General features: G+C 39.3%; 1 protein-coding gene across 1 annotated transcript; it reads left to right on the forward strand.

The window, feature by feature from the left end:
• The first annotated feature begins 13,799 nt into the window (after nucleotides 1-13,799).
• Nucleotides 13,800-16,184, forward strand: LOC143030575 (uncharacterized). Its single transcript, XM_076193734.1, has one exon. It carries the CDS (start codon nucleotides 14,058-14,060, stop codon nucleotides 14,871-14,873), a length of 816 nt encoding a protein of 271 aa, XP_076049849.1. The 5' UTR covers nucleotides 13,800-14,057; the 3' UTR covers nucleotides 14,874-16,184.
• The last annotated feature ends 3,763 nt before the right edge of the window (nucleotides 16,185-19,947 follow it).

Here is a 19,947-nt window from a genome sequence, read left to right on the forward strand (position 1 = left end):
TGTTTATGTATTTATAACATTTTGAATATAAGTACTAGAATGTATAAGCTAGATTGAACTAGACTATCCACCCTAAGTAACATAGGCTAGGTTATGTTAGGTTTAGTATGGTTAGGGCAGGTCAGTTCAGGTTAGGTTATGCATCACGAGCCATAATCAACTGTAGAATGTTAGTTTATTTTAAGTCAGGTTAGGATCTCGACCCCAGCAATACTCAATTGTACAATTACCACCCCAAGCGCGTGTGTGGGGTTAAATTCTACTATTAGTGGGGCAGCATAGCTAACCTATTGTGCATTTTTTTATACAAGCATCAAATTTGGCACAAATGTACATTGACATATGGCGAACATTTTCAGATATTGAGCCACTCGGAATTATCTCTTCATGTCTGCCATATTGGAATTCAAAATGGCCGCCATTTGAAATCTACATTTTCTATTATCTTTGGGTCTAATGCTGCTATTGACTCGATTCTGTTGTCTAAATGTATGTTTTGGGGGACAAGGAATCCAATGGTAACAATCTGCATTGCTGCCATATTGGATTTCAAAATGGCCGCCACTTGAAATCAACATGTGTGATTATCTCTAAGTCAAATGCTTTTATTGACTCGATTCTGGTGTCTAAATGTATGTTTTGGGGGACAAAGATTCTAATGATAAAAAATATATTGCATATTTTTACCGTGATGAATGCCAAGAAGATTGGCCAAGAGCAGTTCGAGGCTTTCACCAGAGAGTGTCTGTTGGACAGAACATAGGCAGTGGACGACCCCATACCTCGTAACAAGCTGAAGGTGTTCAGCACTTCAACTCCAAGAAGACAGAGCAAAGGTCAGCAACAGCTTACCTCCGTCAAGAATGACCGTGAACTCTTCGCACGCCTGAACATTGGCTGCCAGACGAGGGATGGAAACATTGAGGAGTTCTTTCGTCATGAAAACCAGGCATGTCCTCCAGCACTGTCCGATGGTGGAAACCTCTTCACTGGTACCAAGAGTGATCTCATCACATGTTTGGAAGAAATCTCCGACGCTAAGACAGAGGCTCCTGTCACTACCTGTTTAGTGCTTGATGGAGCAGCTATCGTCCAGATGCTGAAGCCGGCTGCATCAAAGACCTTTGAAGAGTACGCACATCAGATCTTCATTCCATATATATCTACTAAGCTGCAAACAGTGTCACGCCTGGATCTGATCTGGGATACTTACCTTGCTGATTCACTGAAAGGTAGTACACGTGCAAAGCGGGGACAAGGCGTGCGGAGACGTGTGGTGGCCGCCGCATCCATTCCAGGAAACTGGCAGAACTTCCTACGAGTGGACAGCAATAAGACCGAGCTGTTTAAGTTTCTCTCAACAGCTCTCTTGGAATGGTTTGACCAGGAGGACAAGCAACTCGTCATTACTGATGGAGAGGCAGTGCTCAGCAAGCCACTACTACCAGATCTGACTTCACTCGACCTATGCAACCATGAAGAGGCTGACAGTCGGATGTTGCTGCATGCATCTCACGCAGCTAAGCAAGGACACCATTCAATAGTCATCCGGACTGTAGACACCGATGTTGTGGTGCTGGCAGTGTCCGTGATACAGGAATTACAACCAGAAGATAAACTATGGCTGGCATTCGGAACAGGCCGAAGTTTCCGATACCTAGCAGCACATGAAATAGCAGCTGGACTGGGACCAGAGAAGGCTCGTGCAATGCCAATGTTCCACGCTCTAACTGGATGCGATACTGTGTCAAGCTTTGCTAGACATGGCAAGAAGACCGCATGGGCAGTCTGGACAGTACTGCCAGAGTTAACTGAGGCGCTGATGCAGCTGTCTTTCGCACCAAGTGACATACCAAATGATGCAATGTGCATCATCGAGAGGTTCGTGATCCTGTTGTATGATCGAACCAGCAAATGCACGGACATTGACAAGGCCAGGAGGAAACTCTTCGCAAGGAAGAACGATGTGCAGTTGATCCCTCCAACGAAGGCAGCTTTAGAGGAACATGTCAAGAGGGCAGTATATCAAGGTGGACATGTGTGGGGTCAGATACTGCTGCCAGCACCAGAACTCCCACCACCAACCAACTGGGGTTGGTCAATGACTGGAGGACAATACACACCATACTGGACCAGGCTACCTGAGGCAGCTGACACCTGCATTGAGCTGGTTTCTTGCAAGTGCCAGAAAGGGTGTGTGAAACACTGCAAGTGCAAGAAGGCTGCCCTTAAGTGCACAGCCCTCTGTGTGTGTGAAGGGGACTGCACATGAAGATGAGTCCACAACATTCATTTACTTGTGGCAGTGCTGAACTGGTTAACATGACACTGTTTATGTACACATATCTTCAGTACCGATGTATACCTTGCCTCAAATACCAGACCATTGTAGAATGTCAGTGTCAGTGTCTTCACAGACTTTGAGTAAAATGTTGTCTTGTCAAAAATACATGATGATGAATATTCATCTCTCATGAATTAAGTGGAGTACTGTAATAAAGTATGTGATTTTGATAAATGGATACCAGCAAATATTGTCATGTACTATAAAAATATTTGCCCGAGAGGTAATCTCACATGTAGAATTCAAATGGCGGCCATTTTGAAATCCAATATGTTGGCTAATTCATAAAGATACACAATGCAGATTGTAACCACCGGATTCATTTCCTCCCAAAACATACATTTGGACACCAGAATCGAGTCAATAGCAGCATTAGACCCAAAGATAATCGAAAATGTAGATTTCAAACAACGGCCATTTTGAAATCCAATATGGCGGCTCATTGGTACAAAATATGCGATGTAGATTGTTACCATTGGATTCCTTGCCCCCCCCCCAAAACATACATTTAGACACCAGAATCGAGTCAATAGCAGCATTAGACTCAAAGATAATCGAAAATGTAGATTTCAAATGGCGGCCATTTTGAATTCCAATATGGTAGACATGAAGGTAGAGTTCCGAGTGGCTCAATATCTGAAAATGTTTGCCATATATCAATGTACATTTGAGCCAAATTTGATGCTTTTATCACAAAATGCACAATCCTTTTGAATATTCGAGCTAAACCGCCCCACTATATTGATCCAATATATTATTGGGAAAAAAAAATCAAACAGTCCGGGAAAAGTTACTTAATGGAAGGTGTGAGATTAGATGAGGTCATTCCATCACCACGTAACCTTGGTTTGTGCGGAGTCAGAGAATACTATTGCCTCCCCTCGCCCTCTCTTTTTGTATGCATATATATATATATATACTTGTGATCTCCGTATACCATGAAACTTACCCCAGCCATGAAAACAGTGGGTGTCCACCACGTCTCCTCCGCCGAGAAGATCACCACATGGAAAATGAAAGACTAAAAAAAAAAGAAGAAAAAAAAAAAAAAAATCCATCTGTTTTTACATTTTCAAGGTACATGGTATACAGAGGTCACAAGTATATATATACTTGTGATTCCTGTGTACTCAGTACCTTGAAATGTAAAAAACAGGCGAGAAAGTTTTAGTTTAGATTAATATAGAGGGTTAGTGGTTGTTGTAAATAAAGGCGTTAGTCTCGCTATTCTTTACATTGGGGTCAGTTTTATATATGAGGGTTAGTCGTATAGTTGGTGGGTGCTGTTAGGTATATTATATATATGTTAGCTTATGGGTAATATAATAGGGTGGTTATAATGAAGTGTTTTTAATGGGTTGGTTTGGTGGCATTTGACATGTTCGTGGCGATATCCTGTTTTGTCTGAATTCTGTTGCGTTAGATATATGTGTCTGGGAAAGCAAGGTAAGCAAAAAGGGGAGTTTCGCTATGTTGCAAGCATGTGGATCACGTGCGTGGTAGGTGACGGTTAGTAATGGTTACACTAGGAGAGACCACCCGCTCGCGCAGGATCGGTGCGTGGGGGAGGGGAAGAGATGTGTGCAAGAAAATAAAAAAACAGTAGTGTATAAAAGTCGGCTATTGCCAATAAACGCACATTAGGGGCGATCCTAAGAGCAATGATGGTAGTGTAGGAGGAATGAGCAGGAAACTTGGAGGGCGACGCCTGCATCTGAAAAAAAAAACGGGGAAATGGCAGGAGGCGTAGTGCTATAGAAAGGTAGGAACACGAAAAAAATCTTTACTGGGAGGTAAACTAAAATGAGATGCAGTATGAGAGAAAGGAAACAAATCTTAGTCGAAGAAAAAGTAAGTGTAGATGATTGCGCGTGGGGCGTAGCTATGTTCGTGGGAAGTGTGTGTATGTTTCCTACGAGAAGTGAGTAGGATTAAATTCCCGCTTGTGCTCCCGAAGGAGAGTGGACCCTACTAGGGTACGGCGGTATTGACAAGTCAACGGCGGGTGTCTTACTAAAGGGAGAAAAGAGTTTATCCATAGCGAGGCAGGGCGTAATTGACCCTAGTCAAGCAACGGGCGGCTCTCACGAAGTGAGTAGAGAGCAGGCGGCTCCCTAAAGAGGGAGAGGAGTGTTGGCCGCTAACGGGTCAGACCGTTGATGACAGAAGTCAGCGAGCGACACTTGGGGCGTAAAATTGAGAGTAGGTCCAGTGACCACTGAAATGGGCAATACGGGCGAGTGTAGACTTGTGTTAATATCTCTTGTAATCTGAGCACAAATATGAAAACAGAGAATTACGTGACTCGAGAAATGTGTTAAATGTACACCATTGTAAAAAGTGGGAGGTACATTGTGTGGATTTGTCTAAGACGTGATCCCGCATGCCAATGTCAGCGAAGAAGTCTTGCGTGTGCCTGACCGATCAGCAGCACAGGAGGAAAAATCTCCTTTGCCACGACCGGTCGACGAAGAACGGTGGGCGGCGAGGACTGTAACTAGGAACGACGTCTGATCTTTGCTGAGACTGGCGTATGCCCTATATGATGATAACCTATTCATCTATTCTTGTCACGCAACGTTAACACCGAAGTCCACATGCATCATGTTATCGTAGGATTGTGTGATATTGTCCAATCATTGGATACTTGTTAAGCTGTTATCTATTTGGTTATTGTAGAAATTCAATGAGTGTGCAGCTATTTGTTTCCGGTATCTTTAACTTCAGCCTTAATCAGAGATAATAGAAAACGTTCAAACTTATATTTTTTTCCCCACATTTGATAGGTGATATTTCTAGTTTCTAGGTTCCGCTTCTTATAGCTCATTTGTTTGGCGTCAGCTCGTTGTCTCCGTTGTGAAATTTGTAAACATAAATGAGATGGATATTATCATCACGGTTTAGTGGCTTAGTTACTTGGTAAGGATGTTTGAAAGTTTTATCTGTAAATGCTGAACTCCATTTCGTAATAATTTAAATCTAAGTGTTCGCATATGCATAAATACTTTCTATTTTTGCCATTAAAAAGTAAGTTTAGGGGTGCTATGCTTTGTCTTGGTATTTATTCTGAAGCGAAATTATTTTCACTCTCTCTCTCTCTCTCTCTCTCTCTCTCTCTCTCTCTCTCTCTCTCTCTCTCTCTCTCTCTCTCTCTCTCTCTCTCTCTCTCTCTCAGTACAATTTGAAAGTATCTTAATGTATTTGACTTTATAGGCAGAAGAATCCACTATCCAGGACGTGTTTACAAACACAAATGTCAAATTCCTCCCCTGACTTATGCAACACAAAATCATTGCTTCTGGGTAAATTTTTAGAAGTTCACACCTATGCAATATAGCAACAGGAAATTAATTGTTAATTTTCTAAATTATAATACATCAACATATGCGATTTTCTTGGTGGAAATGAATAACAAAAAAGTTGCAATAACAGATTTATTAGCAAAGAAGTTGCAGCAGTTGAATGATACACCATGTTTGTTTTGACTGATGCTGAGGTCAAAGAAATGAAAGGATAAATTTGTCTATTCTAACCTAACCTACCTAATCTAACCTACATAAACTAACCTATATTTACTAATTTGGTACCTCAAATTCTAAAGATTATATGGGTCGATATCATCATCATGGATACTGACAGCCTGATTATTATTGTACCTTGGCCAATTCACAGACAACAGCAGAACCCTGTGTTCTTTTAATAAGTCCAAGGAAGCCTTATTGTCTTTGTAACAGCACTTATTAAGGGGAGGCTCCGGCGGTCATAGGGAGGAGGAATTTTATTTTGTCTTCAGGGTTGCCCGAAAATTACACAATTATAAACAAAGTAAATGAAGTATTTTGACCCCAAAATTTACCTTAATTTCCCTAAGGGCGCCGCCCTTAGGCATGTTTTGTACGTCAAAATTATGCATTTTCTAAGGCTGAACATGGTTATAATGATCAAGATATTGATTTGAAATTTATGCTACTATTACTTCTTGTGTAAATTAACAATTGTAAACAGCCATGTTTTTTATTATTATTATTTTTTTTTTTCAGGGTTGTTTACTTTCATTTATTTTTTTTTTATAATTTTTCATGTAAAAAATAGTAAAAAACAAAACAAAAATTAATATTTAAAAAATTTGGCTCTTTATTTATCATCAGAAATATCCATAGGTATTGCACCATAAATTTCATGGAATTTGTACAGTAAATAAAGACGTTCTGGCACTTTATAATAAAAAAAAAAAGTTAATTTTGAGATACGGCCAATTAAAGATTCTGAAAGAATTTTTACACTGATTTTTTTTCTCAAAACCAATTAATGCTATGCTGAATACTCTATTACGACTACTGTCTTACTTATTTTTGTATAGAGAAGACTGGATCTATCATATTTTGGCTCTAGGGTTCAAGAAAGGCACTTGGTCCCCCCCTACCCACCTGGGAAGAGTATTATTTCAGAGGGTATCGGAACTGCCCACATTCCTCACTGTTGCAAAGTTTTTCTTAGAACCTTCCTGCAGAGTAGTCTCTATTGTCTATTGTTGCTCTCATCTTCTTGCTCTTCCTACTGGGTCCTCTTTCTGAGTATAATAGCCTTCTTTTTTCCATCTTGCTTAGGCTTCTGTCAAGTGCCTGTGACCGGAGCTTGAGTTCTTTCAATATAGAGCCTTCCTGGTAACCAAAGCTATGGCTTAGAATTGCACTTCTTGCAATAAAATACAGCTTTGACAGTCCCAACAGCTTCTTTTCATACCCTCCCAGCCATACCCTTCCATAATCGAATGATAAACAAAACTAACATTTCTTACAAAATAATCATCATCAGCAACAGTCTCAGGTTCTGATATAAATTCATTGTTGCACTGTCCACACATAATTTTGATTTTATCTTCAGAACCATCACTATGATAGTGAACAACATTATCTACACTGCACTCACAATTACTAAGAACTATTCCCTTCAGATGTGCACAGTAAAGACCATCCTCTCTCTCTTCCTCTTTCTCTCTCTCCTCCTCTTCTTTTTTTTATCACTTTTATTGGCAAGTGTTTCTTTACGTATTTGTGCTTTTCCTGTCCTCTTGAAAGGTGTAGAAGTTGATGGAACAGAACCTGATGCTTCGGGTGACAAAATCGTAACATCAGCTGATGTGGTGGGCGTGGCTACACACACTTGTAACAATCTCTCGGTTTTCTTTCCTTATACAACGCATATGTTTCATATGCTTTTTCACTTTATTAAGACCCATAACTATAATGGTAACAATAAAATGGAAATAAAATGTAAATTACACACATCAACTCGACCAAATATCAAAGCTTTTGTAAACAACATTTCCTAATCAAATATGGACTTATGATAGCCATGAAATGCTGCTTTAGATAGGAAAAAGATCGTACTGCATAGCACTAGTCAGTGAGGGTATGAAAAAGGCAATAAAAGCAATAAAATGGCAAACATGTTGACAAACGTGGTTGTTGCCATATTTTATGCAGCCTGCCATCCCCTACCTCCTGCCACAAAAGTGCATTTTTATGGTATTTGCCATTTAGGTTTTCATTTCAAATCATACGTCTGGCAGACCTTGATAACTGAACAAGCATTTGTGATGCTTAACTAAATTTCATACCCACGATTGAAAATAGCCATTTTTAGCCGCAACCTCCCCTTAACATCACCTGGAATTGGAGAACAACTGGTCCACAAAGTGAAAGCCATTGTCTAATTGACAGTGACTGGACTGGACAGACGACAACATGGTGTCTGGATAGTATCCTAGTGGCTTTGTTCATTTGTAGATTTGCTTGTAGCAAGGTTTTTTTGTTATGTATTTTTGCCAAGAAAATTGCATATTATGTTCATGTATTATAATGTACAAAATTAATATTTAATTTTCTGATGCTATATTGCTTAGGTGTGCACAACTAAAATAATACCTGCTTCTGCAACAAATATGTTGTAGAGAAGATCCTCAGTATATAATTGAGAAAACGAAGATGCATCACTTTGAACATTCTAATTCTATTTACTTTCCCAAGCCAGTGCCCCCCCCCCCAACTCCCCTGTTTCACCCCTACCACCTAACAACTTGATTTTTCTTTTTAAGGGTGCTTTGTATGTTGCCCTGCCTAGCAATATAAAAATCTAAGCACTTGGAAAACCCAGCCCAAATTATTGTATTTGAAAATGAAAGAAAATCTATACCTGCAGGAAGCCTAGCTTGTATTAGCAAATATATAACCTTAAAATCCAAGTACCCCTTTTCAGTTAAAGGCCCTCAGATGATTTGGTAACAGAATAGCTAGAATTAGTGTTTTTGCTGGGAAGTGGAACCACTGGCATTGGTTTGTATTGGCCACATTGCTGAAAATCATTAGAATTATATTGATATCTAAGAAATAGTGAACTTTTAATCAAAATATCATCATTGCAGCCTTAAAAAATGTTCATTGGTTCTACTAAATTAATCAACTGGGTTAGACTGCAGAGTAGGCCTTCATGCTGTTTTGTTGATGAATGTCTTATAACTGTATACTGAATTTCAAATTAGAATCCAGTTGTCAACCATGGTTACCAAGTATTAATCCCAGAAAAATAGGGAAGTCTAAAAAAAAAAAAAGAAAAAAAAAAAAAAAGAGAGAGAGGGAAAAAAGGGATATTTTCACCAGTGCTAAAGAGCTGGCAATGTATGGGTTGTGGAATACTGTGTGCATAGAGTTTAGATAGTGTTGAGGGTGGATAGAGGGATTCATTTATAAACATCTGCATTGGACTGGAGAGATAGTGTTCCAAGATGAAAGGATGCTGCAAAAAAGAAAAAATTATAGACTAAGGTAAATGTATAAATGAGAATAAAAAATGTTAGTGAACAAACAAATCAATCATCAAGGTCCATAAGGACCAAGTATCCAAAACATAAACATCCAAGTCATGTCAAGCCAAGCAAAATAGGAATGACCCCAAGCTCAATGTACAACAAAAGTTTATAAATGATAGAAATATTAATAATTATAAGGTATACCATGCACCTGCTGCTGGTGCATTTAATGATGATGGTTTAAAATGTACATTCACATAGATATTGCTTTCCAATGGTGCTGCCTTTGTGACAGTTTGAGAATCTAAAAATGACTAGCAACCTTGCTTTGTGAAAAAAAATAGTAGTTCATTATGGAAATTAATTCAGAATGAGCAGCTCAATTCCTTTTGATGTTATTTTACTGCGTATTGTCTGTATAAGTCTTATGTAGCCACTGTGTAGAGGAATTTCATAACCAGTCTGGCAACATTCTCTTATCGTTGGGGACTACTGAAGAATGCAAATTGCTTTCAACATGTATATGTCCTTTAAGTTGCCTTCCCTCCATAAATCTCTCATATATATTCCTATAAGCTATCTCTAATACAATATTGTCCCCCAAAATAGATCTGCTGGATATTGAAAAAGGAAATATAATAGAATCATCGGTACAATCTCTCCTTTACCATTTCTATAATGTTAACTCTTTGATAGGATATTGTCCCCAGAAACAGAAGTGCTGGATATTGACAATGAAGTCCAATACAATCATTGGTACCAGTTTAGTATGCAGTCTACCTCCTCTACAAAAACTTAATATTGTACAATAATAAATACAAGTAGAATAATGTTGAATAATGTTATTACTGACCCACCCTGAAATTGAGACCATAATGAAAATATACTAATAACTAATATAACCTCACCAAATCCAACTTAGTGTATCCTAGGATGATGAGGTAGTGAAGACTGACTATGCTGCAGCTATGGGCTCCCAATGTCCAGCCCGAATTCGCTCATCCAAAGGTCTCTATATAAAATTGTATATTTTGACAAAAATTATGGGAGAATAACAGTGCAACTCCCCATTCAGCTGAGTAGGCTCACTTTGCTCACCAAAAACCCACACTATTTTGTATTTGACTTTTTAGAAATACATATAACTAAGGCATTTTCCCCCCTTACACAAGGGGTAGCCAAAAAGAAAAAGGCATAGAAACCACTCCCACCCATTCCATTCCCTACATATTCCACTCCCCTCCGCCCTTCTCCCTCTCTCCTATCTTGGCACCTCCTGGATGATGGGTCATCCCTGCATCCTGTCCACTGCCCTGGGTCAGAAGCAGTGTCTCAAGACACAGCACATCCACAGCAAGGCCATTTCATAAATTCAGCAACCCCCTCTCTCTGTCCCCTCATGCAGAAAAGGAGAAGATGGGGAGAAATCCCTTCAGGCTGCATCAAATTATTTCTCATACATATTTCCTCACCCCCATCCCCCACCCACTCCCCCTCATGCATTGCAGCATCATTCATACACAACCCATCTCTGTTCACCCCTATCTTCTGTCCTCTCCCGTCCTTCCTCAACAGACATTCCTCTCTTTTATAATGCCCCTTTCACATCATCCATCTATCTCATCCTAGGATGCCACCTCATATTCAGTCCTTCTATCTCTGCCTTCCACAGCTCTTTTACTAATCTTCCATCACTCATTCTTTCCACGTGTCCAAACCATCCTAATACTCTTTCATCAACCCTATCTCCCAGCTCCCTTTCCACCCCAGTTCTCCTCCTCACCTCATTCCTCAATCCATCTAGCCCAGTAACCCCTATCATACTTCTCAGACATTTCATTTCAAACACATTCAGACTCCTTCTCTCTTCCTCTCTTATTTTCCATGTTTCTACCCTATACATTGCTGTTAGCACAATCACTCCTTCATATAACCTCCTCTTAGCATCCATTCCTAGATGTCTATTTCCCATTACACTTTTTAATCCATCAAGGCATTTACTCACCTCTCTCAATCTACATTCTACCTCCACCCCCACTCCTCCCTTTCCTGCCGCATTTGCACCCAAGTATCTAAAACTATCCACTTTCTCCAATCTCACCCTAAATGCTCACTTCTAGCCTGCTATCACTCTCCCCTTGTACATCTCATTGCCTTACTTTTGCTCACATTTATCTTCAGCTTCCCTCTTTCACACACCTCAAACTCTGTCACTAACTTCCTCAATCCCTCCTCTGATCCTGCTACAAGTGCAGTGTCATCAGCAAACAACAACTGACTTATTTCCCACTTTTTGCCATTTTCTATAACCATCTCCAACCCCTGACCCACTACCCTTGCATTCACCTCTTGCACGACCCCATCCATGTATAGATTGAAGAGCCAGGGCAACATAACACATCCCTGACGAAGTCCCACCTTTACCTCAAACCATTCACTCTCTCCATTTCTAATCCTAACGCAAGCTCTACTACTCTCGTAAAAACTCTTGACTGCTCTTAGCAGCTTTCTCCCATCCGATACATCTGCAGTACCTCCCAAAGTGCCTTGCTGTCTACCCTGTCATAAGCCTTTTCCAGATCCATAAAAGCCCAAAAAACAGCCTTACCTTTTCCTATAGCTTTCTCACATATCTGTCTTACCACAAAAATCTTATCTACACAACAGCTACCTGTCGAAAAACCACACTGTTCCTCGCCAATTACTCCCTCTGTTCCTCTCCTAATCCTCTCAATCAAGACCCTCCTATAAGCCTTCCCAACTACACTTAATAAGCTGATCCCTCTAAAACTACTACACTCACACTTGTCCCCCTTTCCCTTGTAAAGCGGAACTATACAGGCACTCCTCCAGTCCTCTGGGACTCTTCCCTCTCTTAAACAAATATTAAACAACCTCACCAGCCAGTCCACCATGATTGTACCTCCTTTCTTCAGGCATTCTGCATGACATCCATCCAACCCAGGTGCCTTACTTGCTCTCATCATCTTAACAACAGCTTTCACTTCATCTTTCCCCATTTCTTCTCCATTTTCCTCACTCATCATTCATTTTCTTAGCCCTTCCCACTGCAACTACCTTTCCCTCCCTATCCTCCTTCACATTTAGCAACTCCCTAAAATACTCTGCCCACCTTCCTCTCACTGCCTTCTCTTCTATTATCATCTCTCCATCTGCACCTTTTACCTTTTCTTCTCTACTTGATTTGCCTCCTCTTCCTCTTTTAATTTCTTTCCAAAACATCTTTTTATTACTTTCAACATTTTCTGTCATACTCTTACCCCATTTCACATCTGCTCTCCTCTTTGCTTCCCTTATCTTATGCTTAACTTCCCTTCTCTTTACTTTGTACCTCGCATACGATTCCCTCGTCCTAATTTGTAACCAATCTATGAATGCCTGCTTCTCTTCTACACCCTTCTTTGCTTCCTCATCCCACCACTCACTACCCTTCCTTTTATTTCCTCCCGCCCTCCTTATTCCACACACCATCTTTGCACACCTTATGACTCCCTCCTTGAACCATCCCCATTCCTCCTCCACTCCTAGTTCTACTCTATCCTTTACTCTCTCCCACTCCTCTCTAAACTTCTTATATTCATTCTCCTCTTTTTCCTCATCTAAGCAGTTCACTCTAAGTACCTCCCTACCTTCTGGAAATATATACTCTGAGAAGTGGTACAGGACAGTATTACAAGAGAGAGGGGGGACAGCATAATGGAGGGACAGTTGCAGTACAATAAAATAGTATTTTTTTTTTATTAGTAGATATTTCCTCTAACACAGACAAATGATGTGAGTCTGGTCTGTAGGGTCACCTCATATACTTCCTAAAGTATCAGCTGAATGTTACTGTGTAAATTATACAGTATAGTAACATGCACTCCAAATGAATGAATGAGAGCTTTCCTAACTTATATGCCTATTCATGACTAAGCTTTTAGTATTATACAGCATAATAACCTGAAACCATGACAAAGAGGAAGGAAATGTTTAGTTATTCAAAAAACTTCTAGTTTGAATGATACTATGAGCAGTTTTTCAGTTTTGTTCTTGGGATACTTCTGTTTCCTGAGGGACCAATGATAGTAACCTGCTTATGGTCCTGCAAGATGGACAATAAAGCTGACCATTTTCAAATCCTGTCAACTCCCTCATCTCCATTAGGAGGTGCAGCCCTGAGAGTCTGTCACTTAGCTTCTAGACTAACCTCAAGATCTCTATAAACCTTTAAAATAAGATCTTCCAACCTTCTATACTATACTATGATTTAAAAAAAACTTTTATCTAAAACCTTGATTTGAGTTATGTTTAGCAGTAGACATGCTTGATCTGTAATGATTTCATCTATTATAAAGAGACACTTCTGGTATTTCCTTTGGGTATATAAGTAATTTTCAGTGCCAACTGTTACTTTACTTTGGTATCAAGCCATTGTAGATAGGATGATATAGGATATTTTTTCATTAAGATAGAATTTGAATCAGGCAAACTTTACCACATCTGAAATATTGGTGTTTCATCTACTCTTGCCCCTCATTAGTGGAGCTCTTTTTTTGTGGTATATCATTAACCTCTTCAATACAATACTTACTCTTTTTCAATCATTGATCTACCACTACAAAACAAATATAATCAAGACACCACTGCTGGCATCCTGGTACACCCACTTGCACATCATGATGCCTACATAGGCATCATTGTATGGAAGAGGATGAGTGTAGTATTACAGATCTGCTGTTGTATTTTGCTTGTTAAGTTTCAGGTATGTGCCAATAAAGATCACATGTTTTTCTTTCTTTGGCAGGAAATGAATACCCATCAAGATTTGAGTAGATGGGTTATATATAGATGCCATAAATGTGGTAATAAAGACCTCAACATAAGACTAATGTTACGTTATATATGATTTCCAATGCAAGAGAAAACTGTAATCTCAAAAAGTATTTGAAGAACCAAACCAGGAAAAAGTCTTTACAGTGTAATTTTTGCAATGCAGGTTTCTCACACAAAGGTTATCTCAAAATCCATATGATGACCCACACAGGAGAGAAGCCTGTCCATTGTGACCTATGTGATGCTGCTTTCTCACAAAAAGGCACTCTCAAAAGGCATATGATGACCCACATAGGAGAGAAGCCTTTCAAGTGTGACCTATGTGATGCAGCTTTCTCACAAAAGGGTAATCTCAAAAAGCATGTGAGGACCCACACAGAAGAGAAGCCATTCCAGTGTGGCCTATGCAATGCATCTTTCTCAGTAAACCAATCTCTCCAAAACCATGTGAGGACCCACACAGGAGAGAGGCCTTTCCAATGTGACCTATGTGATAAAGCTTTCTCACGAAAGGATACTCTCAAAAAGCACGTGAGCACCCACACAGGAGAGAAGCCTTTTCAGTGTGACCTATGTGATGCAGCTTTCTCACAAAAGGGTAAACTCAAAAGCCATGCAATGACACACACAGGTGAAAGGTGTTTTCAGTGTGGTGACTGCAGTTCAGCTTTCTCAAGAAAGGGTGATCTTAAAAGGCATGTGATGATCCACACAGGAGAGAAACCTTTTCACTGTGGTGACTGTGATGCAGCTTTCTCATATAAGAGTTCTCTCAAAAGACATATGATGATCCATACAGGAGAGAAGCCTTTCCAGTGTGACCTATGCTGTGCTGCTTTCTCACAAAAGGGTAGTCTCAAAGTCCATGTTATGACCCATACCTGAGAGAATATTTTTTCAGTGTAACAGGTGGGATGGAACTTTCTCAAGTAATAGTACTCTTGCATTAAAACCATACTTACAAGGGGATCCTTCTCAGTGTGACTTATTCTCTTCAGCTTTCTCATGTACGAGTATCTTAAAAGTTATTGTTGGTATCATGGCCAGTGGCTTACCAGCACTTCTGTCCATGTGATCAATGTGAAATCACTGTCTAATATTATTTTATATTTTACATATTGGTCTAGTTAGTCAACTCTGACTTCATATATGGATGTATTTTTTTATGTTGTACATGTTAGGGTCCTATCATATTCTCCAATTATACATTGTGTTAAATTCATGTATGTGCAATATCTTCATGGCTATTCCATGAGTTTACACTTCTATCAGTTGGCAACAAAGAAACCAACCCAGGCTCCATGTGCTAAAGACATATAAAGTATGCACACACATCCATCAAATATAACTCATGCCACTATATGTTCCTCTTGAGATGCACAGTGCCTAACATAAACCTGTTCACAGTCAAGTGGAGCAGCAACCAATTCATGACAACTCATACACCCAAAAATATACTCACACAAAAGCAAGTCCTCACATTTCATACTCATATTTCTTCAAGGAGTACATAAGAACCACCCTTGATTACACTTCTACAGCATGGTTCCCAACAATGAGAATGGTGAACACTAGTAACCATCACACAAAATAGAATGGAGACTTGAGAGTAGTAACAGGATGCACCATTTGGACACCTCCACACAGAATCTAAAATCCTCTCAAACAGATGATCTATGCCAGATCCCTAAGTGCCACACCCTCATGTCACTATATCACTTAAGCACCACCAGCATCATGATCTGAGTTCTGTTTGTATTTTTTTTAGAACTATCAGACTGTATTCCAACAATAGAGTACTTAAAAGACAACAACAAATATTATTTGTTATACAATTGACAGCATATAGGGAAGACATAGAAATTAAACAATTGTAAATATATAAAGAATAAAACAAGCTCCTGACAACTTATATAAAAGTGTTTTAGTTTTCTGGTAATTAAAGTACCTCCTTTGGTTTGTTTAGTACTATGAGGTTGCACTGAATCAACATGATATTTCATTTAGATTATAAAATGAGTGAATATGCTGTATCATGAAAATAAGTAATGTGTTGTAGACAATGATGAAAGAAAATAATAGTGCTTGACAATTTGTATGAAAGCCAAATGTGCTGATGGTAAACCCTGCCTTCAGAGGGTATACTGTTCTTGTTTATAGTTTAGCTGATACTTTATTGATTATAATTGCTTTTCAGTAAAATATTTGTCACATTATAAGTGCATTATGTTTACAGTTCACTTTTTACAGATATGTTTTCACAATACGCAAAGTAATCTTAGGGTTTTCTTTGGTTTGTTCAGCATTACCATATTGTTATCATAGTAATTTAGTACTGTTCAAAGTTTTAAATTTATTAATTGTGGTATCTATTTAATAGAACAATTTTTTGAAGATTATGAAAATACAAGAAGAAAAATGTATGATGAGTTACATGGGTTCCTTCTGGTTTGTTTAGCACTATCAGAGTAATTATAGCAGTATTTAGAAAAAAGTGTGCAAAAAGGACTATGCACACCTTTCATATGCAAAACAGACTGAAAGATCTGAACAAGTTGATCAACAAAAAGGCAGAGATCAGAGAGAAGAAAGGGAAATATGGATCATGGTGGAGGAAGTTATTCAGAAAGATATTGAAAGGGCTGAGCACAGACTAGCTCAGAGAGGTAGCAAATAACATCTTTGAAAGATAGAAATGGAGAGATTGTTAGATGAACAGACAGAATGGTAACAGGAGTGAAAGAATTTTACTGAAAACTTTACTCTTCAAAAATATGTATTAGCTCCAATCCAGTCTTTGCTCCAACCCTGCTCCAGGCACCCCTTCCTTTACACTAGGGAGCCAGCACTCCACATAGCAGCTCAACAATACTGCCACCTGGTGTTTATTCACGGAACCACACAAAAATCCAATATGGCTGCCCTCAGCCAAATGACAACAAATGAACACTCAGTCTTCTCTTTTTTTTTCCAACTGATGATAAAACTGAAGATCTTCATAAACATTTCTTTCTGCCAATTTTGTACCTCCAGCTCCTTTGAGTAAAACACAAACATTTCCATTCATCAGGGACTGCTTCCAATTTTGCAACTTCTGAAAAATCCACACTACAATCCCATCAGTCTTTTTGAAAGTTGAACCAATTTTTATTATTTCCTTTAGTTTTACCCCTCTGTTCACTGTTCTTCCAGACATATGCTCACCAGTTTTTTCATTCAGTCCTCACCTCCTTTGCCCCACTAACAGTTTAAACGGTCTTGTTTCTCTTTGGTAATTCTTTGGCAAATCAGAGTTGCTTACAATATCATTTGTCCTTGTTGTACCTCCTGTACCTCACCACTATCATCTACTTCCTCAGTATTTTCAGAGTCGATGCAGATGAAGCAAACCCCTCTGAATCCTCATCCACCTCCTCCTGATCACATATGCCTTCTATATTCTTCTATGTCTCCCGAGTGCCAACGGATGCACCTCAAGTCTGAGGACAATCTGTTTGAGACCTCAGGGGAAGTTTAGATAATCGGCAAATATGGGCTCTGGCGTAAACACCCCCATGACGAACCAGAACCTGTTTGCCATCCCTGCCAATAACTATGCCCGGACCATGCCATCGCTGATCACCATTATGCTTAAAATACACCATCGCCATTGTGAAGGCCACTTATCTTCGTTACACGCACATTATGACACAAGGCTCTCTTGAACCTCTCACTAGAATCGTTCTTGAGGTACTCCCTTCGAGCCGAGTGCAGAGCATTCAAGTTTTGTCGCACAATATCCGAACCAGAAACTGACTCTAGAACAGAGAAGGAGCTACTGGTGATAGATGACACTATAGGATTGAAACCAAATACTAATTGGTTCGGGCTAAAGCAGCCGGAATTATTCGCCAATGAATTATGTATGGGCTGACACCGCCCAAGCCAAGGCTATATTGGTACCACACTTCATATCCTTAAACACTTTTAGCAATGTGGCACCAATTATAGCATCCAGTCGTTCACATGTGCCGCTCCATGGACTTTCTGCAGAAGTGGTTAAAATTTTAACACCAAACAGATTGCCAAGCTCTCTCATATCACCATTATCAAATTCAAGTTCATTGTCAGAGAGAGGTTTCCTTGGATCACCAAACAATGAAATCCAATTTCTGAAGACAACAGCGACACTGTAGTCACCCAGTACTAAAAAGAACATAAAGAAAATTGAGAGAATCCAGAGATCAACTACGAAGATAGTCCCAACACTGTCAAAGCTGTCATATGAAAAGAGATTGTCAAAACTAGTATTTCCAACTGTGGAATGAAGGAGAGAAAGAGGTGACTTGTTGACCATCTGCAGAATTGTGAAAGGTATGGAAGTCCTATACTCGTATGGCGAAGACTTACTAAATTGGGATAAGAGAAATACAAGGGGACATGAAAGGAAGCTCAAAAAGAACAGTTATAGAAGAAACCTGAAAAAGAACAGCTTTCCCCACATTGGGGTGGTAGATATATGGAACAAGCTAGATGAAACGATAGTGTTTGCAAGAACAATACACAAATCTAAGAACAAATTAGACATGGCAAGATGCAGAGACAGGACACCATGAGCGTAGCTCCCTTTCCCATAAGATACAAGTAGGTAAATACAGGAGAGAAATCATTCCCGTGTGATGCATGTGAAACAGCTTTTCAGAGACGGGTAAGCTCAAAACCATATGATGACCCATGCAGGAGAAGCCTTACCAGTGTGACATATGTGATGCAGCTTTCTTAGAGGAAGGTAATCTCAAGAGGTACATGCTGACTCATACAGGGGAGGAGCCTTTTCAGTGTGAGCTGTATGTTTCAACTTTCTCACAAAAGTGGGTTCTCAAAAGACACATTATGACTCGTACATATGGGAAACTTTTCCATTGTGACCTATGTGGTGTATTTCTGTCCAAAAAGGGATATCTCAAAATTCATGTGATGACTCATACATATAGTAAAGAAGCTAAATGGGGGCATATGAAGAATTGTCACCCCGGAATGCCCACATGAAGAATCGTCACCCCATGAGATCCCACCTGAAGAACTGTCACCCCAGTATGCCAAATATCAACAGTGGAATAAAGATTAAGTTAGGTTAGATTAGATTGTTAGATTAGGTTAGGTAAGTTATGTTACATTACATTAGGTTAGGTTAGGACGAATGAAGGTTATGATTATTGTCATCAACTTATACAAATGAAGAATCGTAAACCCAGGATGGCCCACATGAGGAATTGTCACCCTGTCGAAGTCTGGGGGGACTATTCTTCATGTGATCCATTAAATGTTATCAGCTTTTATTGTTGAGTGAGATCTATATTCAGAAAAGAGAGAGAAAAAATGCCATGTTATATGGAGTTACATGGATCAACAGCAACAGTCTGATTTGTCCTTACATGACTGTTTCAGTATCTTATCTATCATTAATATTATCATCACTATTATTATCACTATTTTTACTAATATTATGTAAATGGTCTGTAGGAATGGCTTAGAATCCTTAATATATTGATTGCACAAAACCCCTTCCAATATTAATTGTGGAATGGAGATTTCTATGGTGACAATGCTCTTGTGTACTCTACTGTAGTGCCACACACGGCAACTACAATTAGGGTTGTTAGCCGTCCTTTATTTCAAAGGACAGTCCTTTATTCAGCTCTATTTGTCATTGTCCTTTATTGAGATTTGAAATTACACTATTTGTCCTTTATTTTGAATGTTAGTTCAATTTTCTACTCCCAAGATGTGATGATTGCAAAAGCGTTTACTTCTTGTAAGAGTGCAGACTGTCAACTCTGCATTCTGCACAATACCCGACGCACAGAGTGGCAGATCGCAGACCAGGGTGTGAAATTAGCCTCATATGATGTATAACTCAGTTTTCCATTAAAAAAAGGCACTAATTTTGGGAAAACCAGAAAATCACAAAATATGTTAC

The sequence above is a fragment of the Oratosquilla oratoria genome, chromosome 12 (genome assembly GCF_046742065.1).
Source record: "Oratosquilla oratoria isolate Oo_2021 chromosome 12, ASM4674206v1, whole genome shotgun sequence".
NCBI classification, from domain to species: Eukaryota; Metazoa; Arthropoda; class Malacostraca; order Stomatopoda; family Squillidae; genus Oratosquilla; species Oratosquilla oratoria.